General features: G+C 43.5%; 1 protein-coding gene and 1 pseudogene across 10 annotated transcripts in view; both read right to left on the bottom strand.

Moving 5' to 3' along the window:
- Positions 1-24,135, bottom strand: part of LOC105467570 (forkhead box N3) — a 467,055-nt gene that overhangs the window by 30,372 nt on the left and 412,548 nt on the right. For 5 of the 10 annotated variants that reach the window (XM_011717274.3, XM_011717279.3, XM_071099732.1 and 2 more), the window contains one exon: positions 4,216-4,281. The exons of 3 other annotated variants lie outside the window; for them this stretch is intronic. In XM_011717274.3, the coding sequence (XP_011715576.1) occupies positions 4,216-4,281 (66 nt within the window). The remainder of the gene's footprint in view (positions 1-4,215; positions 4,282-24,135) is intronic. 2 more of the 10 variants (XM_011717280.3, XM_011717281.3) reach the window with 1 other exon arrangement.
- Positions 1-24,135, bottom strand: part of LOC105467568 (adenylyl cyclase-associated protein 2 pseudogene) — a 112,263-nt pseudogene that overhangs the window by 5,367 nt on the left and 82,761 nt on the right.

Raw genomic sequence — 24,135 nt, 5'->3', positions numbered from 1 at the left:
TTCCACCTGCTTACTTGGAAGCGCACTGGGGAGGGGGCTGGCACGGGGAGACACAGCCTATTTCCTGGTTGTGCTCCCTCTGCTGTGCCTGGTGTGTCTGACATACATCCCAGTTCCAGGCAGGGGGAGGAACGCCTTCCCCCAATCCCTCCCCTTCCCTTGTTCCATTTTGTTGTTTTGTTTATTATCTAGAGTTCGTCTCTGGGAACCTTCCAAACAGGGATTATATAAGCCTTTGAAGATGAGTAATGGAGATCTGGCTTCTCCTGACTAATGAGTCCTCCATTGGGGTTAAAGCTGACTCACGGGGCTTGTCAAAGGGGAACTCACTGCAAAGCAGGTACTTAAGGAGATACTAGAAGCTGGAATTAGTCTACATAGCCATTTTGAGGGTGGGGAGGGTGGGGTAGGCAGAAGGATTTGACTGGAGCATAATCCAAAGTCCGGGAGGTAATGAGCCAGCCATGTCCCACGCTGACTGTTCTGAAGGCAGTGTCCTATACAGCACGTGAGACATGGTGGCTCTCCTTGCAGAATGTTTCCTATGCTGCAAACAGGCAAAGTCTAAAAAGGCTAATGTCACATGCACAGCGGATGCTGCCAGGAGGACAAAATGTTGCAGCCTGAGGTTTTTACTAGGTGCACACTGCTGCTGCACTGCAAGTGAAGCATTAGACTGAAATGAGAGGTGGAGGGACCCACAGGGACTCCAGCCCAAGCAAGACATTGTGTGCTGGGCTCCCTTGGGGCAACACAGACCCTCCAACGATAAAGAGGCCTGCTCTGCCTGGGGCTCTCAACAGCATCTGAGCCATTTCCTTTGTGCAACCTACTCAGCTTCAGACCCTGGACTGTGGCCAGTCTGCTGGCCTTGTGCTAGCTTTACAGATGCTGAGCAAGGGTAGGAGGAAGAGAAAAGATCTAAGTGGCTGCCATCTGGTGACCTGGAGTGGCTATGAAGGGTGAGGACAAAGGAAAAGCCTTCCAGCCATCCAGCCCAGCCTCTATCTGCTGGGAGCAGAACAGCAGCAGAAGAGACTGGGTTGGTGGCCCCCATGCAAGCAGGGGCATCTAGCAGCCTGAGAGGTGAAAACAAGGGGCTATAAATAGCACCGCACGAGGAAGCTCTATAAACAGGGCCCAGCCACAGCACCAGCCCACGGGGGAACACAGACAGGCTCTGCGCAGACAGGAAATGTGTTGCTCTCGGAAGCCACACTCCCCACTCATGGGCAGTGGCAGGACCCCCCAACCTGGAGAAGACCTGGGAGATATCCACACTGGGACACGGGCACACAAACATCCCTACATAGGCTGCTCACACACCATCACTGTCGCTGGCTGGCTGGCTGTTGCCTTTAACCATTTTTGCACAGGAATAGCCTCTCACTTTTTCCAGGCCTTGGGCGATGCCGGCAGGGCAGGGGATGACTGCCTAATCATTCTGTCTGTAATGCTTTTCCCTTAAGGCAAAGGACTGCCTCAAATCCCAAGAAAAATAACGTTATACAACGTGAAATGAAAAGAAAGGTGGCAGGGGCCAGGGGCATGGAGAAAGAGTGAAGCCAGAAAGAGCTAACCACAAGCTGCAGATATATTCCTCTGGTTGGGTTTATGGGCAGGATCGGCCAGTGACTTCCCAAGTGCACGGAGAAGATGCTCCGTGCATCTTCACTCCCTTGCTAAGGTACTGCTCCAATCCTCGGGGTCCTTACAACCTGCCCCTTGACTATGCTTGCCCTTGACCTCCAGGGCATTGAACCAGGGCTGGCGGTCAGATGGGACAGTGAATGCAAAGGTGGTGTCCCTACTCTCTGCCCAGTCTTCACATTTACTTTTCTGTTACTCCTGTCCATGAGCATCTCCTTCTATGACCTTTGGAGGCACCCTGGGTTCTTTCCTTCCACTGTCTTGGAGCTCCATTCTTGGCCTGGGGCTTTCATGAAGGCTGTGGCTGGATTTCTCACACAGCGGTAATAGTCTTCTAAAAAAAGCCTTCTAAAAATGAGCCTACAGCTTCAAAATATGAACACTGAGCTTGTAAAACTCAAAATCAGCATTTCAGTGTAAACAGGAGTGTGGCTACCCTGGAAAAAGAAGTATTTACAGTTGGAGTGTTAGAGATGGAGAGGGGTGGCGAACACCGAAAACAACTCGTCTACTCATCAGGAGAAACCATTTTCCTTTCCTACCCATGCTCAAGAATCTAGCAATCATGGACATTTATGGAAGCTGCTGGGGATCTGTGAATGATCCATCAGTCCCCTTGCCTGGCTTGGTTTCATTTCAAAGATACTCCAGGCTCCAGCAGGCCTGTTGCACCAGACTCTTCTCCAAAATGGCAGCCTGGTGATGAGGTCTCAGAAGAGAAAGACATTTCTAAAAATGGGTACTGCTCAGGTCCATTATGGTTAAGCTGGCCCCATGTAGCCTCTTCTAGCAGAAGTCCATAATCCCATTTTCCCTCTGAACTTCAGCAACCAGCTGGAAGTATTTTTGTTAAGCTAATGATCACTGTGTAGTGGCTGGGTGCAAAGGAAGGTGCTCGAATCTTACACGGCTCTGATGAAATCAGAATGTTTCCACTGGGTTGAGTTATGCAACTTAATTTTAGAAATCTTTTCAGCCTGGAACTTGATTACAATCTGGTCTGTACTTTTCCTGCAATGCCATCTAAGAATGGAAGTTTATTTAAAAAAAAAATTAAAAACATACATATTTCTCTGAAATATAAAAACATTTAAAAACCACACTCCAGGTTAACTGCTAGTTACACAGCTAGACCAGTATCTGCTTAGCAGTGGCGTTTGCATGTCAGAGGTGTAGGGAGTCCAACATTGCAATAGCTGGAGGTCTGAGTTTAGAAAGAGAGAATCAGAACTCTAGACTGTTCGGAACAGGTAATGGCAGCTCCAGGCAGAGGAACAAGCCTCCCTGAGAATGCTCAGCTGAATTTCTTGGGTCTTTTAAAATAGGAATAAATAAGAAAGGTTGGAGTCAAATATCTTAAAGCTGTCAGGAAGGCTGGACAAGCAGGGGGGCTATGATGGATGGCCTGGAACTCCACGTAGTCCACTACTAACAAAAGGCACCTGTTTTGGGTCTGAGGATGGATGTTTTCCTGTGTGAAGTACCATCCACTCCAAAGGCAGAGACTCCCCACTGCTCAGCCAGCCACGTGGCCCTCAGAGAGCCAGAACCCAAAATGAGCTGAAGGCCTAGCCATAAGAAGGAGACAGGTGAGTGCCAGCCCCTACGTGGCAGTGTTGTAGTGGTGTCTGCTGCTTCATGTCACCATGTCTTCACCAGTGTGTTTCATCAGTAAGAGGCTGTAACGCAGCAATGTCTTAACAACGAGCTGAGCAGACCCTGGTAAACCAGCTGTCTGTGTGTCCAACAGGGTTCTAGCTGGGTGTGGAATGTGGGCACAGGTACTGACCTCGAGTTGGGAGGAGGAAGGGACAGATATCTTTGTTCAAAGTCATTCTTCATCCCTTGGGAAGAGATCTTTCTAAAACCATGGTAGACTAGCTCCAGAGATGGGAAAAACCTCAGGTGGTGACAAGAAGTCTCAGTAAGGAAGAGTTGTCTCAAACTTGACATTGTTCAAGGCCAACAGAAGGTGAGGATGGGAGTCCTGCTTAGCTAAACAGCCCTGCCCTGCTATCTGCGGCAGCCTGGGAGGCTGGGTGGAAATGGTCCAAGCTGGTAGCATGGTTTCATTTCAAAGATATTCCAGGCTCCAACAGGCCTATTTCACTAGACTCTTCTCCAAAATGGCAGGCTGGCGATAAGGTCCCAGAAGAGAAAGAAATTTCTAAAAATGGGTACTGCTCCAGTCCATTATGGTTAAGTTGACCCCATGTAGCCTCTTCTAGGAGAAACTACAAACTCACAGGAGCAATACCTACAGGAGCAAGGAAGGCCTCTCCACTGGGACTCAATAAAGGATCTGTTTCCCTTTCCCCACGTCTTAAGTCCTGAAATTATATGAGAACTTTCTCATCTTGGAAATATACCTATGCATTCATTCATACATACGCATGGCTGCATGTTTATATGCATATGCATGTAATCATGGACTTATGTAGCTTTTAAAGTGATTCTACAAGGGACGTTCTACTTTAGCATTAGTTCTTCCTATGACCTGGTGTATAAATGAGAAGGTTAAGTTCACAAACTATGGTGCTGTAGGCTATAGAAATATCTACTCACAACCTGCTTGTATCTCAGGGGGAGTATTCAAAAGCATCATGGCACTGGCAGCATCAATGTCAGGATCTGGAAAAATCAACCAATAAATAACATTATTTACAACGGGGCTGGTGTGTGTGTGTGTTTTTCCCCCTGCAAGTTACAGTTCATGAATGCAACAGAGAAAAAAAAAATATCCAGGAACTAGATGAGCTATCCCCAAGGCGACATTCTTCCCAGTGGGATCTGAGAAGAAGAAAACGTGTTCTAGAATGAGATTTAAGGATCATGTTAGTAAATTTTTCATCACACAAGCATGGTCTCTTCTCATGTTGTTAATTTTATAATTTGCACCGTATGTTCCTGATAAATTGCTGATCTATGCACCCCCATAGCTTTTACCCTGGGGTGAGGAGCAGGAGAGTCAGTGACAATAGGAAGTTCAGCCATAGGAATCTTTAATGAACTGGGGAAAGCTCACAGCATCAGGAAAGCATTAAACACACCTGCATCTAGTGAGATACAAACAAGACATCTGGTCATTTCCATTTGTCAGCAGAATGTAAGTTGTGTTTCACGAGGTTATGTGTTTGTAACAGCGGTGTGGAGGTGGTGAAGGCATTTAAAAAAAGCACTTAAAATATAAAGAAAAAATTAAAGTTCTGATGTTGAGGGCACAATGTTTGCTTCCACTGCTATTATTGCTTTTAATATGGGTAAAAAAAAAAAATACTCATCACTTCATTGCTATAATTCTTAATAGGTTTCTGAATCCTTACTGATCCACCAGTTGACAGATGGCAGGTTATATAGAGACAGAGAAAAATATTATCCTTTTATAACTAAATTCATTTTCCTCTGAGAAACAGCAGCTCTGCTGCTATGGAAATGAAGGTCACCATGACAACAGTAAACAACCCCCAAGAATGGTCACTGAATAGGCTGAAAAGAACATCTGCCCCAGCACAGCGTCCCAGCTGCCCTGGGGCGAAATTCACTAATAGTGCGGTGATGCCGCATGACAGAAGCTGCCGCCTGTGCCCTGTCCAAATAAATGAAGTGTGCAATTGAAGTCGACATCAAAATGCCTTCCCTTGCAGATTACTGCCTCTGTGTCCGCTAAACCCAATGACTAATGATGGGGGACAAGGGGCTCGCACTTGTCGGTTTTTGTACAAATTACATACCAAAAAATTCAATTTACTACTAATGGCTCCATGGCACTTTATTTTGGGTATTATGCTAGAAAATTACTTTTTTAATGTTTAAAAAAGTACGTTTTTTCATACTTTATACGTGTGGTTTAATTCCAACGGAGTAATACGATGTGGTAAAAAGAGGCCCACAAGCAATTAATGATACGGACGACACTGCTTCCCAAAGACAAGGTCTCAAGGAAGAAAGAAAAAAAAAATAGACCTTGACTCTGAAGAGTTTTTTTCTATTTTGCCTGCAGAAGGCCTGTTACTTACACTCCATAATGGACTAAAAGTTTATTTTAATAAGTACATTATATGAGAAACAAGTAAATTAACTTATTTGGCAACTCCAGGGGTGAAATTCCTAAAACAGTCACCATTTCCCACTGATATTAGTATATATATTGTATATGTAAACTACTATATATAATATATCAACTAATATAATTAATCATTAATCAAATATATACAAACTATTATAGATAATATACATACTATATTAGCTATTATATATAATAGTATATATATAGTTTATATATTTGGCAACTCCAGGGGTGAAATACCTTAAACAGTCACCATTTCTCACTGATATTAATATATATTAATTATATATTAATTACAATGCACTTTATATATGTATATTAATATTATATATTAAGATATATTAACCATTATATAATAGTATATTAAGTACTTTTATATATAATATATAAATTATGCATATTATATATAATCATTAATAAAATATATATTATTATATAATAGTATACAGTTTATATATACTATTATATATAATAGTTAATATACTATAAATTATACATAAAATATTAGTTTATAATAGTTGTATGTTATAGTTTATAATATATAATATAATTTATATATTGTAAATTATATATAATTTGTTATATATTATAAACTATAGTTTATATATACTAGTACATATAATAGTTAATATATTATAAACTATTAGTTTATAATGTATATAAGTTTATAACAATATATGAGTTATATAATATATAACATGTTATATGTTATATGTAATATAAACTATATAATATAAACTATGTAAACTATATAATATATAATATCGACTAAGCTTTATACAGTTTATAATAGTATACATAATAGTTAATATATACTACTATATATAATGGTTAATATGGTTTATATATACACTATTATAAAATAGTTTACATATTAATTAGTTGAATGATTTTATATATTTAATATATATAAAAACATATATATTTATATATATAAAACCATTCAACTAAAAAATTAAAAGTTCTCCCCACTGCCCCTGTGGCTCCCACTGCCCTGGGTCCCTTGGTGCCCCACAGGGCCTGTTGCCTGGAAGTAGCACTCACAGCCCCAGCATTCTTGCTGGCATCTCACAAGTCACAAGGGACAAGCAGTTCCTGAGGGGGGGCTGTTAAGGCCACAGGCCTTTCCCTCTTGCCCCTCCTTTTAGAAATGGCCTTTTCCTTTCTCAGGGGGTAGCCAAGAAAAATGATTTTTTCCTGCCAAGCAAAAGGTCTCTGCCATTACTGAGAACGCAACTGCTACAGGTGACCATGGCTGGCCTGGCTACATGGTCCCTACCTCCACAGGTGACTCGTACCCAAAGTTTTCCTCAGTGGCCAGGAGGTTTGCTGGGCCCAGAACAAGAGGAAACACAGGGAGGAAGTCTGGAGTCTTTTTCTATTTATATGGCCAGAAAATTAAAGGAAGTATTTCCGTATTCTTCAAAAACACATTAAAGGAAATTGTAGAGGGACACAAATAAAAAGAAGACATAGTGAAAGAAAGAAAACAGAAAGAGAGAAAGGAAACCTTAAAGGAAAAGTATCCCATCAATAATCACACATGTGGGAGAACCTAAGCGGGGCATTCCCAAGGCACACTTGGGGGGGTGCTTTGGATTTGTAGAGCATCCACCTGTGACCCCCCACCCCCACCCAGCCAAGCCAAACAGATACATAAACTGAAAAAAAAAGCAGCATGCTGAGGGACGTGTCCCCCGTCTTTCCTTCAAACCAGATGTGCCATGCCTGATGCCTCCACAGATAAAAATCCTGATGTGATCATGGAACTAGTGCTGGTCTCCGGTCATTTGGGGCAGGTGCAACCCCCAGCCTTCACATGATCTCATTCACAATGCATTCCTACAGCCCCACTCTCCCTTCTGAAAGGATCAGTTCCTGAATAAGTAGCCCTATGGGCAGAATGGAGCAGAGAGCAAGGCTTGGAATTCTCCTCTCTTGACATCTTAGTAAGTGAATTGGCAAATGCAAGAACTGCAAATGGTAGGAGAAAATTAAAATGTTTATGCACACTGGCATACTACAGTACCAGCCCTTCCCCAGGGGAGTACAGCGAGTGCCATTGTTTCAAAAATCAACTTTACTGAGGGATGATTTACATACAAGAACATGTGCCCATTTTAAGTGTAGAGTTTTAAGAGTTCTGACACCACTGTTACCACCATCATCAAGATAAAGAGCATAGCCAAGATAGAGATTTCCATCACCCCAAAGTTTACTTGCACCCCTTGGCAGACATACCTACCCCTAGTCTGGACAACCATAGATTTGCCTTCTGTTATTCATCAAAGATGTGGTGTCAATAGTTCATTCCTTATGGCTATCACTGAGTTGTAGTCACTGAATGGATATACCACAATTCATTCACCGGTAGGTTGACATTGGATTGTTTCCAGTTTTGGATATGATACAAAAGCTGCTGTAAACTTTTATACCAGTCTTTTTTGAACCTGCGTTTTCATTTCTCTTGGAAAATTGCTGGTAAACGTATGTTTACCTTTACAGAGAATCGCTACATTGTTTTCCAAAGAGGGTGCGTGTACCATGCAGGAGAGTTTCAGTTGCTCCATATTTTTTGCCACTACTTGAAATTGTCAATCTTTAAAAACGTTAGCCATCTAGGGCATATATAGTGATATTTCACTGTGGTTTTCATTTATATTTCTGTAATGACAAATAACCTTGAGCATCTTTTCATGTGCTTGATGGCCATTCGTATCTTACATGAAAAGTCTGTTGAAGTCTTTTATCTATTTTTTAGTTAGGTGGTTCAACTAGTATTCTTCAGTTGTAAGATTTTTAAAAATATTCTGAATATAAGTCCTCTATGAGATATATGTTTTTTTCTCAGTCCATGGTTTACTATTCTGTTTCCTAAGAGTGTCTTTTAAGAAGCAGAAGTCTTCAATTTTTACTTAGTCCAGTTTACCATTTTGTTCTTTTACAGCTTAGTGTCTTTTGTGTTCTAAGAAATCTTAGCCTACCCTAAAATTGCAGATTTCCCAAGTGTCATCTTTTTGGTTTTCATTTGTGAGTGTACTAGATATAACACTTTCTGGGTTCAATATCCAGATTGACAGGCAAACAAAAATAGACGTCATCACTCAGACCTCTTTCCTTATCCAGCAAGCTGGTTAAGCACAGACCTAGCACTGTAGATCAATGCCAGAAGGACCCTCTTTGGCTCCTGGGGTGAACACCAAGCAGCCTAATGAGTCTGATAACCTTCTATGGAAAAGTGTCCTGGACTCTCTGCTAGAACATCTCATATGCCTTTCTCCTTGTCACACCCTGACACCCTGTCAGTGCTTCTGTCTTCAGAGCCAACAACCTCCTGTCTCTCCTCTCCAAAGAGAAGAGACACTATAATGCTTACTCTTATCTATTATTAAAATACTTAAGTTTTTCCCCTCTTTTTAAAAGTCATGAAAGTAATGTGTGTTCACTGTAAAAAAAAAAACAAAAACAAAACACTGGATGGATATAATTTGAGAGATAAATGCCTTCCCTATAGGCTTACTTTCAAAATCATATTTTCTTATATATATGTCCAGAAATTGTCTATGCAAAAATAAGCATATATATATACATTCATTGAAATACAAACAAATACACACATATATACTTACTCATGCACGCAAATCTATCTTTTTAAAAAATAACTTTATATGGAAAACAGTTTCCTGCAACTTAAAATTTTTTTCACTTAACAAATTTCGTCAGCCTTTTATATTAGTATATGGTATCAAAAGTTTTTCTACAGTGAGATTTTTGTGCATAAAAACACACTGCACTGTTTGTACAGGCATTCCCTTTTCTTTAGATTGCAAACTACCAGAAGGTAGAAAGAAAGTATTTGAGTTGATTATATAACTTGTGCTCAGCACGGTACTCCAACCTACAGATTCTGGGCACGCTTCTCCCAGTCCCCTCACCCAAACACCCCTCCCTTGGATCTCTCCACCCCACCCCTTCCTATGAGGATACAGTGCTGCCCTACTCTCTCCCTCCTGTGCCTCTCTCTGGGGCTCACTCCCGCTCTCTACCTTAGGTAATGTGCTCCTTTTCATCAGCACACTCTGGGTCTCTATAAAAAAGTCTAAATTTTCTGTGGTCAAGAGAGACTACTGGTGGTTTACCTCTTTAGATAGCAGAGGAACTTTCTGATGCAGGCACGCTATCGTGGTAGGATGCTTTTGACCAAAGACATTGGAGCTTTGTGTCTGGAATTATTTCAGGGGACTGGGTAGCTGTTTGGTGGATAGCGGGGGCTTCTGCTTCAGAGGCATAGCTGATTGTGAAGGATAAAGGGCCCGGGACGAGATCTCTAGGAGGGGAGCAGTGGATTGGCTTTGTAGGATCTTCCCTAGAGGGTCCAACCCAGTTTATCAGCATAAGAAAAGAGACAGGCATTTTGGCCAGGAACTCTTTCTAGGAATGAAGACCCACTTGGCAGGAGTGCTTCATGTTGTATCTCAGGGGGAATGAAGTGAGACAGAGGGGTACAAGAGAACAAGGAAGTGCCACTCTTTAAATTTTTGGATGGGGAGGGTCCTCCCATCAGTACCTAATTCAGCATCCTAATTCAGGAACGAAGTCATTGATTGCTGGTTCATTCAGCCTCACACCACGCATGCTGCCATGGGTGCTGAATTAATTCAGGAACCAAATCAATGATTGCTGGTTCATTCAGCCTCACACCACACGTGCTGTCATGGGTGCTGAACAGTTATGACCAACCATTATCCAAACTGAGCTAATCTCAAATCCCATATTAAAAAAAATTCCTCCTTTGCCCATGCTTCAGTAACAAACGTTACTTCTCCTCTGGACCGGTTCCCAGCAGCCTATTTCAATTTTCATCTTTAATGCAGTTGTCTTATCACATTGCCTCTTCTCTATAGTACGAGACTGGAAAACGGTCACACATCTTAAAGATGTTTTCAAATCCTCTTGTTTTGAATGTACACACACAGTTATATTATGCTGCAGGGAGACGAACAGGTAACACAGTTTCCAGAACCCACGGTCCAGCTATTTGGGCGAAGAGAAATATTGAGCCTCAGTTTCTCAAACTGTTGAGATGGTTCCTTTGGTTGTGGAAGAGGCTTCTCCTCTGCGGACAGGATGGGAAAAGCGCTGCACTAGACATGAGGATTCTTGGGTTTTAAGTCCTGGGTCTGCTGACTTTCCTTTCATTTTGCTGTGCCTGAGTCCACTCATTTTAAAATGATGGGTGGGTGGCTGCAGACTTCGAAGGGGCCGGTTTGGTTTTTCATCCCTTTCCACATAGTTCCTGCTCTGTAATATCCCTTGACTTGCTCCTCCCTCTGTGACTTGTGGTTGCCAGAGCTACAGATTCCAAGGAACACCTACCAAATAGGGCATCTACTCCAAAGACCTTAGGGGCAGCTAACAGCCTTAGTAAGGCTGGGAGAATATACTATTGCCTCCAGAAAGCCATGGTCTGTCCTGATAGGTCCCTGCCAGGTCTACTTCACAGGAATCCATCAAGTCTGGTGTGCGTATTCTGTGGGTTCCTGGTGTGGTTTCTAAGCATGTCCACTCCCCTTCCTCTGGGACTGAGTTTCAGAGGGAAGTGACTTGGAGAGGCCATCTGCTTTAACAAACTAAGAATACAAGGCCAGCAGGAAGCCCCTGCTTCAATCCACACTGCAATATACACCTGCTGCAAAAATGTAAGCACTGCCTACAGCACCTCTGAGCTGACCCACCTAACAAAACAATGACAATGAAACACTTCCCACAGAGAAAGCCTAAGAGTCATAACCATTACCGTCTTAGAAATCATGTGATTTTCCACAGGGCTAATGTGTTTCTCCAGCTCTCCCTGCTCTCCCTCACACCTGAGGAGTCTTATAGGATGATGAAATCTCTTTAACTGAATAAAATAAATTCAAGAAACAAACAAACAAAAATACCAAATAATAGATGACACACAGACAGAAAAGATCAGATATAAAAACATGGGTAAGCTGGGCGTGGTGGCTTGTGCCAGTAATCCCATCACTTTGGGAGGCCAAGGTGGCAGATTGATTGAGGTCAGGAGTTCAAGACCAGCCTGGCGAACATGGTGAAACCCCATCTCTACTAAAAATATAAAGATCAGCTGGACGTGGTGGTGCACACCTGTAGTCCCAGCTACTCAGGAGGCTGGGGCGTAAGAACTGCTTGAACCCAGGAGACAGAGGTTGCAGTGAGCCAAGATGGTGCCACTGCACTCCAGCCTGGGCGATGGAGTGAGACTGTGTCAAAAAAAAAAAAAAAAAAAGAACATGGGTACATAGTCAGATACATACACTAGGGTGTTCCCTAGCACCTAGAACAGTGCCTGGAACATCTGGAGTGCTGGATAGTTAGTGAACAAGTGAATGGATGGCTTGTCCAATCTGCTGCTGGGTGAATCCAGCTGCCTGAGGTCTGGCACCCAGCTTGGGGGAGAAGTACTGGATGTTCCCCAGGGAATAAGCCTCCAGATGTGCAGTGAAATTCCATGGGAACCCCAGAAAACCAAACATCAGGCTCCACCCTAGCTGAAGGAATCTTTGTAGGAATCTGTCAGGGAATTCTGAAGTGTCTGAAAGGTGAAGAATGGTTGTCGCAGTAAATCAAGGAAGCCATCCAAAGAAGCCATCAAGGAAGACAAGTGGTCCCAGATCTTCTATAACATTACTAGACTTCTCTGCTTTGAAATATCTTTGTCCATTTTCTCTAACTCTGCCTAAGAATGACACAACTGGGGCATTAATTAATCCCCCAAAATGGAGAAAAAATATAGTCAGCCCTCCATATCCATGGGTTCCATATCCACAGATTTCATCAGCAAAGATCAAAAATATTAGGGAAAAATAATTCCAGAAAATGTTACACTGTTGCTGACATGTATACTATGTAGTTAGATGATGGCTGCATCTGTACTGAACACGTTCAGGCTTTTTTCTTGTCATTATTCCCCAAACAATGCCGTCTAACAACTATTTACATAGTATTTACATTGTATGACATATTATAAGTAACCTAGAGATAACAGAGTACAGAAGAGGATGTGCATAGATCACATACAAATACTACACTATTTTATATAAGAGACTTGAACATCCTCAGATTTTGGTATCTTACGGGGTCCTGGAACCAATCCCCCATGGATACCAAGGGATGACTGTGCTTAGATAGATAACTTTTAGGGACAAAGGGATAAGAACAGATGAAAACAAGCAAGCAAACAAATAAACAAAACTGTGGATTTTGTGGGGAAATGCTGAGTAGATCTGCGTTTATGCACACCTTGTATACTAAGCCAGTATTTTCAACTGTGGGCAATTTTGCACTTCCTTCCCCCAAGGATGTATGGCAATGTCTGAAAATGTTTCTGATTGTCATGACTGGGTGGGAGCTGGAGGGTGCTACTGGCGTCTAATGGGTTGAGGCCAGGGAGGCTGCCCAACATTCTACAGTGTACAGGACAGCCCCCACCACAAAGAATGATCCAGTCCAAAAGGTGAGAAACCTCACAGTAAGCTCACAGATACATGTGCTATGATCAAGAAAAGCAGCTCTTCAAACCAAACTATCTCAAATAGAACACATCAAAAGTAAACAGATATACAATTCACTTTGTTGTTGACGTCTTTCTTTTCCTCCTTTTTGCAAAATCCCTAGGCATCGGTTAAGACAGATAGGATATCTACATTTGTTGCTTTGAAATCACTGAAGTAAGAGCCATACCCTTTGGCTTCTGTTGCAATCAATCAAGATATCTCTAACAGCCGCCTCTGATCTTGAAGGCAGCAGAACACAGGGTGCCATCAGCTCTACTGACGTCATTTGCCATGAATATTTCTTCCACTTCCCTTTTGGCTGAAGGTTATTGAGAAAGAAGTTGCCCGAGTGAGCAGGAGGGATGAAGTGGGAAACGGGAGATGGGATTCACTGTGGACGTGAACTGCAAACACCTTAGGGGTTCTTGTCACAGTGAAACAGGAGACAAAGTGACGCCAGGGAGCCCAGTGCACAAGCTTCTGATGAGCAGGATTTTTTAGGGAACAAAAATCTCCCACTAAGTGGACACCAAGTTGTGATTTTACGCATCATCTTTAGGATGGAAGTTGGAGACAGAGAACACCAAGAGCAGCCGTTCTTCTCCAAAAAAATGAATCAAAGAACACCCCAAACTCTTGTTGCTCTGAAGACATGAGACAAGCTCAAAGCAATGATTAAGCAAACTGAAACTAACAGCTGTTTGTTGGAACAAAAGATAATCTAATTAAGTTGCTAGGTGAGTTGCAGGGATGTCGGGGGGAAAGGGAAAAGGATGAATGATCTATACAAATACTACACTATTTGTCTGGGCGCGGTGGCTCACGCCTGTAATCCCAACACTTTGGGAGGCGAAGGCAGGTGGATCACTTGAGGTTAGGAGTTCAAGACCAGCCTAGCCAACATGGTGAAATTCCATCTCTACTAAAAATTCAAAAAATTAGCCAGGTGTGGTGGCAGGTGCCTGTCAGTCCCAGCTACTTGGGAGGCTGAGGCACGAGAATCACTGGAACCCAGGAGACAGAGGCTGTAGTAAGCCAAGATTGTGCCACTGCACTCAAGTCCGGGCGACAGAGTGAGACTCCATCTCAAATAACAACAACAAAAACTAAGAACAAAAACTGCACTATTTTATATAAGAGATTTGAACATCCTGAGGTTTTGGTATCTTAGGGGGTCCTAGATATCCATGGATACCCAACAGATGACTGTGCTTGGATAATGTTTAGGGCCAAGGGGTAAGAACAGATGAAAACAAACTAACAAACACATCTCCAAGTAAGCTCTACATTTCGTTGGGGGTACCCTGGGTATTAGGCTCCCATTCACACATTTCCTGAGTCTTTCCAGCTTAAATATAGGGACTGGTGAACTCTAAAGGAAGAATTTACAGGCTCCGAGGAGGAGCGTCACAGCGAACCCTGCAAATTCGGAATATATTTGTCCAAGTCAGCTCCCCAACAGGGAGCATCTTTCTAACTTGCGTAAACTGCCCATCTATTACCCCTCGTTTCACTTCATCAGGAAGGGGATTCTAGGAAAAGCTACTGGAAGGTAAGTACGGAGCTCAAAGAGCATCCTGGGCTGGGAGCCTGGTGCTGGGGGCTGTCTCAGGTACCCCAATTCTAATGTGGTGTTAGGATGGCCAGGCTGGAAGCTCTCGGGGCCTCTCACTTCCTCTGAGTCGATTACTGTCCCTGCTGCTTCTCTGCTTGAGAAATGAAAGGAGTACCTCGATACTCCCCAGGCAGATGCTTCCGTGTTTCTGTTTTCTCCAGGCAACAAGAAATGCTTTAACTTTGATGTCTTCTGGATCCCTTAATTCTAAGGTCCTTTTCGCCTCAGCAGCAAGGCCTGCGTCACATTGCCGTCACATTCCCGAATCTGATTTGTTTCCAAATCAAGTGAACGCGTCGCCTCCAGCCCTTTGACACTGCCACCTCAGACACCTCTTTTATCTGGCACTCTAAATTTTCCTACTGATCAACATTGACTTCTTTAATATCTTTGACCAGTTGATCAAAATCTTTCTAGCAGCTGCCAGGAGAAAACTCAAAGAACCATGTAGACAGAAACTGAGAGTATCAAAAAACCTAAAATTCTAGATTTGAATCCCAGGGCAAAGGTGACAAATGACCCAGAACAAGTTGTGATCCTGTCCCATGGGTAATAAGACAGGGCAATTATTGAAGAGGCAAGAGGTTTTCATTTGGTTCTCTTTGGCTTGTTAAATCGTGCTGGGCTTGTCTGAGGTCAGTTTACGTATTTTTAAAAATTTTTAAAGCTTCCCATAGATGAATGAGAAACTACACATTCCTCTGAAGTCCTTTCCCCTTTGCATCTCATCCAGTTGTGAACCTCTGCTTACTGCATTCTCTGGTTTCTGTCTCCTGGGTCGCCCCTCTCTGGGGATGCTGTAACTCATAGCCATGTGCAAAGGGGAGGGGACATTTGGGATTGCCGTGGAGGGGATTCCGACCCTGCAGGGAGGGAGGAAAGGGGGATTAATGCCGAAGCCCTCTGGACTCTGGCATTCTTTGCTTTGAAAACGTCCTGCTTGCTCCTGGTTTCTTCATCCAGTGTTACAGCTGAAGCTCACCACCCAGGAGGGGACTGGAGCCAGCCTCAGGTGCAACAAGGCTTCCATAGGGCAGGAACAGGAATGGGGACTCCCAAGAGACACCCCTAAGCACCTCAGAGCCCGGCCACACTGGTGTCCAAGAGAAAGGATGTGCCAAGGCCAGAAGCCAGAGGTGGGACCAGGAAGCCCCTTGAGACCAGAGCCAAAAGCCCAGGGAGATGCTCAGAGCATAGAGGCCTGGGCACGGCCAGCCAGGACCACCAGTGCATCTTTCTTGAGTCTGTTTTCCCCTCTCTATGCTATAAGGTCATCTTCCCCAATGACTGGCTTTCCCCAACCATCACTTCTCTCCACTTACTGGAAGATAGCTCCTGCCCAGTTCCCACGCCAGAAGCCACTTCCTCCTCTAGTAAAAGGGTTCGTGGTTGCTGGTAACCCCTGCACCAACTTTCCCACAGCTGTGGGGGTGCTCACAGTGGCTTGGCCCTAGCAGGCATGGCAGCGCTTGTCAGTGCTGAGAACTGAACATTTCCACGTGCACCACATCTTCATTAGCTCTGTCTTCAACTACGTCAATGTGCAAATCATCTTTTCCAGAAGGAAAGCTTGCATCTCAGAGTGACACTGGCAGGTGTGTTAGCGAGAATAAACACCACACAGAACCCTGCCATCAGGGCTTCAAGGCACACACTCACTGTGTGCCCACCTCTCCACTGTCTTCCTCCCCAATGCTCGAGCACTGAAGAACTGGAGGGTGACTCTGAACAGAGGCTCACTTTGCCTGGGGATGTATGTCTTATACTAACTCAAAAGAATTTAAAAAGGAACTACGGAGCCAGTGATGCTCCCAGACCTGACACTTGACTCTCATTACAGAGACACAGGACGTAGTCTGAGAACAAAACCTCACCATGTTCCTTCTGGGTAGACTTCTACCATACTGAATCACACACCCGGTCCCACTATGCCATAAACCACCGTTCTGCTGAGATGATCTCTTTGTTACAAAAGGTTTTGCCTTTTGATTTCCTTACTAGAAAGCTGCTTCTCAAACACCTGGAAGGGGATGTGTAATGTGCTACAGTCTAATGTGCTTGACCTCTTTAAAGCTCATGCTGAAGTCTGATCCCCAGCATGGGAGGTGGGACCTCCTTGGAAGTGTTTGGTTCACAGGGAGGATCCCTCGTGAATGGCTCGGAGTTGTCCTTGTGGTCCTGAGTTCTTGCTCTGTGTTCCCATGAGAGCTGGTTGTTAAAAAGAGCCTGGCACCTCCCTCCCTTCCCCCATCTCTCGTGTTTCCCCGTTCACTCTGTGACTTCTCCCCTTTTCGCATTTCGCATGAGTGGGAGTAGTCTCGGGTCTCCATCAGGCGCTGGTGCTGGCACCATGAAGTGGTACAGCCTATGGAACCATGAGCCTGATAAACCTCTTTTCTTTATAAATTACCCAGGCTCAGGTATTTCTTTCTAAGTAATACGAAAAAACCCACAGAACTTTGGAAAGTGAATTCAGGACTGCTGATTCTAGCAGCAGGTCTCATGGGTACCGAGCTCTCTCTAGGCCTCAGTTTTAACACAGCCTTTACTCTCTCTAGTCAAATCTTCCTCCAGAAAATAGACTAGGAAAAAAATAGAAAAGCAAATCAAACGCTTGGTATTTAAAAAAAATTTTTTTTAATAGTTTTCTGAGATGCGTTGATTCAGAAACAACTCTTACATATTATCAGTTGAAAAATAAAACAATGCACCAAAAAAGCATTTGCATTTTCCTTTATCTTACACGGGCCCTTCACCTACTGTCTGCCTCACACCTAAAGCAGAGCCTGGTTCCTGGGAAGTCCTACATGGGTACAATGAGAAGGCTACGATATATAACTGCCATCGCTTTTGCTTTCCCTGAATAGCGCATATTCAATTTGATACAAAGAAACGTCAGCCCCATTCATCCATCCGTCCGTCTGTCCATCCATCCGTCCATCTGTCTATCCATTCATCCATCCATCATTGAGAACAAAAGATATCGTTACGCTGTTAATGAGTATTTCATTTTAGACACAGTTAAGTATGGAAATGTAGATTCAGGACTACGACTATACATAAAGGTATCATGGAAATAAAAGGATTAAGTTTTCCACCTAACAATATTCACCTGCAACACCGCACTACTGGGAGAGAAACAGGAATGTGCGCACGCTGCCCTGGACCTGTGGGAGTTACTGTTCTGTCTTGAAGTGTGGGGAAGATCCCTAAACTCAGGCCCACTGGGCAAAGAAGTTGAAAACAATCAGTTTGGGTTTAAAAATTAGTCTAAACCATAATGTAAGAGCTGATTTTCTGGTGATTGAATGGGAAACGGGTTCTAAAGAAAATCTCCACAGAATTTTCTAGAATGGTTATTAAGAATGGCTACATCCCTGGACAAGTATTCTGCATGTCAGGAGTCTACTTTGAAAGATCCTTCTTTTTTGAATGTGTTCGATTTAAAAAAAAGTCAAGCTCTTTACTTTCTAGCCACATGGTCTATGGGGTGCTGTGATCAGAATGTGTGTGTCCCCCAAAACTCCTATGTTGAAACCGAGTCACCAAGGTGAAAGTATGAGGGGGTGAGGCCTTTGGGAGGTGATGAGGTCATGAGGGAGGGGCCCTCATGATGATACGGGAAGTGCAGGCTACAGAAGGGCGGGGACCCTGGCAAGGGCTACACCCTTGGGCCTGTGCCCAAGGACCTAAATGAGGACAGCCATTTCTGTTTTCGTGCCCAAAAAGTTGCCTTTTGGCCTGCCACATCCCCATCTTGTGCCCACAAAAACCCAAGACCCTACTTGGCACTGACGTAAGCGGCTGGACGTTAAGAGGAGCAGAACAACACACCATCGACAGACACCAACAGACAACAGCAGGCCATCGACGGCGGGACAACGTGGAATTTGGCTGGGGGTGATTGGAGGGGAGTCTGGTCACTAGGCTGCCCCACGCCAGGGGAAGACCACCTTCTGGCTCCCCATCCACCTCTGCGATAAGGCAGAGAGTCTGACTGAGCTGATTAACACAAGCTGCCTGCAGACGGCAAAACTGAAAGAGCGCCCTGTAACACAGGCCCAGTGGGAGGGACTTCGGGAGCTGTAAACACTCAACCCTAGATGAGGTCAGAGCCCAAAAACGCTCCCCACAACCTGCCCGTCTACATGCCCCTCTTAGGAGTTTGAGCACTGGGGCACCGAAGAAGCGAGGTGCATCCCTGTCACACGCCCTGGGAGCGGGATAAGGGAACTTCTCCCGTTTCCATGAATGGATGACAGCCCTCATAAAAGAGACCCTAGAGGGCAGCTGGTCCCCTCCACTATGGGAGGACACAGCAAGAAGACGCCCTCTAGGAACCAGAGAGCAAGCCCCATCAGACGCGGAATCTGCTGGCCCCTTGATCTTGAACTTCCCAGCCTTCAGAACTGTGAGAAATAAATTTCTGTTGCTTGTAAGCCACCCATTTTGAGGTATTTTATTATAGCAGCCTGAATGGACTAACATAGTGGGTAAACCGCCCAGTACAGAAGCGCAAATACTAAGTAAGTGTCATGCGGAATAAAGGAGGCCCAAGCGCTGAGGGCCAGAGCCTGGTCAGGGACACGTGCTTTTAAAGGAGATGAGCTTGGGCCAAACGTGGTCTCCTCTTGTGGATGCTGCGTATTCACTCCAGACAGAACTGTAAATGCTAAGCCAAATAAAGCTCTTCGGTTTGTATCTGGGGCATACTTGTTTTTGGAAAAACCAAGAGGGCTCGATAATTGCCAGAAAATATGATGAACAGACCCAGGCCGACTGGAAGGGTAAGATCGATGGAAGATGATGGCGTGGACAGGGGAGGTTTCCGTTCCCAGTGGGGTGGCAGCAAGGACAAAAACATCTGGAGAGGCGCTCCGCAGGCCCGCCCGGCACGCGGGTGGATCGGGTTACTTCATGACGGCAACTGGGTTCGTTCTGTACCATGAAAACCATATTTCATCTTTCAATAGGAAAAAAATTACAGCTAGTGTTATACAAGCAAAACGAAACAAAGAAAACTGGAAAACAGAGAGGGAAAAATCAACCACCGTAACTGCCACCATGCCTGCGGTTTTCTCTCATCCTTTCAACATTCTTCTAGAAAGAGTTTCGACTTTTTTTTCTTTTTTTAAACTAAGCTTGCTTTAAGCCTAAGCCCTGCCTGGAGAGCCTTCAGACTTTGTGCCAGAGGACAGTGTGGCCATAAAACATTTAGGGGAAGAGATCTGGAGGGGAGCAGAGGGGAAATAAAAATGAGTATCTGTTTTTTAAGCAAACAATTCAATCTCTTCTTTAACAATAAGAACAATAATAGTAGTAGCAGTAGCGGCAAGAAAAAAAGACAGTGGTAGACAAACATGGAAGGAGAACTCATGGTAGCAGGCACCTGTAATCCCTGCTACTTGGGAGGCTGAGGCAGCAGAATCGCTTGAACCCAGGAGGTGGAGGTTGCAGTGGGCTGAGACATGCCATTGCACTCCAGCCTGGGCAACAAGAGTGAAACTCTATCTCAAACAAAACAAAGCAAAGCAAAGCAAAACAAAGCAAAACAAAACAAAACAAAACAAAACAAAACAACACAACACAACTCCTCCAGCTTAAAGGAGACTTAGGGGACACATCCGTCAATTACAACGTATAGAACTTTGAGTCTAGATTAAAAAAAAAAAAAAACGTTAAAAAATTATAAGCTTTTGGGGAAATGTAAACACTGATAGTATAAATACTAAGGAGCTGTTAAAATTGTAAGGTGTGCTATTGATATTATTATGGTTGTATGTTTAAAAATCTGTAAATTTTTGAAATACATAATGAAATACATACAGAAGAAATTATACGATAACTGAGGATTTGCTCCAAAATCCTCATTACTTGGGGGCAAAGGAGGTTGTGGAAAGCGGGAGAGGTGCAGATGAAATAAACTTGGCCAGGATTGATGACCGCTGGGTGAAAAGTATACAAGCGTTCATGATTCTATTTTTTGTGATATATTTGAAATATTCTACAGTAAAAAGTTTTAATGGGGGAAAAATGGTAGCAGAATATACGAAACCAACGGTACCAGCTGTGGAGTGTACCCTTTGTCAACAAAGACAGGGCCCATGACATGGAGTTCCAGGTGACACTGGGCTCCAAGAATGCCATCGGGGAAGACAGGCTAGGTCTGGGCCCATGGAAGTTTTAGTTCCCTCTTGCAGATGAGTTAAACTTGGCCTTCCACTATAGTCAGGGTTAAACATGGTTAAACCTGGTGCTTAAACAGCGTGAGAAGCACAGCAGGCCCAAGTTTGTCTGTCTTCAGTGCATGCCTGGTTGGGGTTGGGGGAGTCCATGGGGCAGGGGACAGACATGAGCACCCTTCTGACCCCTGCAGGCAATTAACTGATACTTTCAAGCAGGGAGTGCCATTATCTTTAACTCAGCAGGCATCACTGTACATAATGAGAGGTCATAATTATAGTTCTCTTTTTAAAATGTGACCACAGTATCCAAATTGACCTCTTGTGGCGGGCTGGCCTACATGCTGGGAAGTACAAAAAAAGGCGGGTACGGGCCCTACCCACTGGCGTGACAATGACGGGCAGCCAGGATCCCTTTGCAACTTCTGAGGTCAGGCATCCGCGCTTATTCCCTGGGGAACTTCAATCTGTTTGGGGTTTACTAATTATCATTTTTCACTGAGTAGCATTTTACTTCTTTAAATAGACACAGACTAGCCAGCGCTTTTTACTGTTCTTTAAACCATGGGGAAAAGGCAAAAGCAACGACTCAAATTAATATGCCAGTGATTACGTGCATCTACTGTCTATCCATGGAATCACTAAGTTGAAAAGATCAATTTCTGATCGTTTTTTCACTTTAGTATTTTGTAAAGTTGCTACAGAGACTCTTTCACTTTAAAAATGCTGACTTATTATGCTATTATACCTTATAATTGGCCCCACCTAGCAGTATCTCTAGCTCCCATAGCCCAAACCATTAAATAGACTGAATTGTCTGTGGGGAAATGCAACCTGCCTGGATTTTCATATAGACAGACTCTCTCAGTTCGAAGCACAGAATAATAGAATTTTTGAGCAAAAAGAGACCCTCTGAAATCATCTTACTGATGAACAGTGTGAAAAAGATCTGCTTGAATTAGCGGGCTGGATGGAGACTGAGACAGGAACCAGGTTCAACCAGCGTCTTGAGCCACAATCAGCTCGACCCCTCCACCTGTCTCTTAAACATCAAAGAAGCTCCATCCCAGTGACGCCTCCAGAGGAAGACAGAAGATCTCCCAGTTTTTCTTTTTTTAACAACATTAGACAAGTGCTCACCTCATTTCCTAACCACACAATGACAAACACACTAAAATAAAATGAGGTACTCACCTACCTTCCACGGATATTTGGAAGAATAAACTTTTTGTTACTCTAAAACACTTCAGACTCACTGGATATTCCATACATACAAATGATATAAACAAATGCAGTGATAAAATCACAGGGGTGAGGAACTCACAGAACCAGCTGTAGTTATCACCTTATTTGGTGGCCATGTTAATTCCAGCTCTTGCTTCCAACACAAAGCCCAGGCAGCTAATCTGCGCCTCTCCCATTCCTTTACGTATTAGGAGCTTCTGCTCTTTACCTTTCCCTAATAGCCATTCAGTAACGCTGACGAATGGCTAACGTCTTTCCAATGGTATTTCAAATCCTCAGCTAACACTAGAAAATTTTGAGAGATGTTGGAGCACCAGCTAATTCCTTCCCGGCTAAAAGGAGGGACAGAAAATTCCAAAGTGTGATATAAACAGTTTCAGATACACAGCAGACAATGTCATGCCACACATTTACACAGCGGAGTGGTGATTCCTGCTTGCAAGCATGGGCTTTGAATAAATGGCCCTGAGAATTACAGTTTTTACCAATATGCTTTTCTTGAATAGAACAACCTGGGAGTCAATGATGTTCTCTATATTTGTAAATGCGTCTTTATTCAGAAAAGCAAAACTTACCCACTATTCAGATGTGTCCAAAACTAGAGTTTAAAGAAAAGAATAATAGCTTTACTCCTTTTCTAGGCATGTCACTACTAAGAAATATGACTATTTTCTTTTGGTTCAGTAAAACAACACAAAGGAACAAGTCTAAATACATCACAACAAAGGTATTTAATTGAGCCTACTGCATTTGCATCTCAATATAAAGTCACTGCATGATATACCAATGTGGATACATTGATAAAGTTCATTCCACCATTGTTAACAGATAAGGGGAAACTTTACATTATTTATTGGAACATTTCATGTAGTTACTTGGCTGAGAAACTCCAATTCCATGCTACACAAGTATTTTTGCAAAATATGTGCCTACTTTTCACAGTCCCAGAACTGTGGCTTGACACAGCACCTAGCATACTGATATGGTTTGGATTGGTGTCCCCACCAAATCTCATGTTCAATTGTAATCCCCAGTGTTGGAGGTGGGGCCTGGCAGGAGGTACCTGGATCATGGAGGTGGATCCTCCATGAATTGTTCAGCACCATCCCTTCGGTGCTACTCTTGCAATGGAGTTCTCACAAGATCTGGTTGTTTAAAAGTGTGTGGTGCCTGCCCTCTCTCTCTCTCTCCCTCCTATGAAATGCCAACTCCCCCTTTACCTTCCTCCATGATTGTAAGTTTCCTGTGGCCTCCCCAGAAGCTGAGCAGGTGCCTCCACGCTTCCTGTACAGCCTGTGGAACCGTGAGCCTATTAAACCTCTTGTCTTTGTAAATCACCCAGTCTTAGGTATTTCTTTACAGCAATGCGAGAATGGACTAAGACAGATACTATTGTCACTCAAATACTCTATTTAAATAAAAGCCCTGATTCTCTAAAGTTTTGCTTTGCTGCTCAGTAAATCAGCCTCTACCATATTTATCCCTAAGTGTCATTTGCAGCATTAACACAAACAAGCCACGCAGTTAAAGAACATCATTTCCTATTTGAGTTACATTTTGGTTGTGGACTGCACATTTCATTTAGTTATTTGTCAGCATAAGAACAACCTCAGCACCTGGTGGGAAAGGGTTAAAAACAGGAGTACTATAGAGTCAGTCCCTTCCTTTGGTGGTTCATCAGACAGGTTATCAAAGTGAAACATTCCGTCAACAGGGGAAAATCCTGGCATCTGCTCAGTGGCAAATTCGGCTCACTTCATTTTGCTTTATTTTATTCTCCAAAGAAACTATACAGTTTGGACTACAGAATACAATTAA

Source organism: Macaca nemestrina, chromosome 7, assembly GCF_043159975.1.
Source record: "Macaca nemestrina isolate mMacNem1 chromosome 7, mMacNem.hap1, whole genome shotgun sequence".
NCBI classification, from domain to species: domain Eukaryota; kingdom Metazoa; phylum Chordata; class Mammalia; order Primates; family Cercopithecidae; genus Macaca; species Macaca nemestrina.
This window is presented reverse-complemented; position numbering and strand designations above follow the sequence as displayed.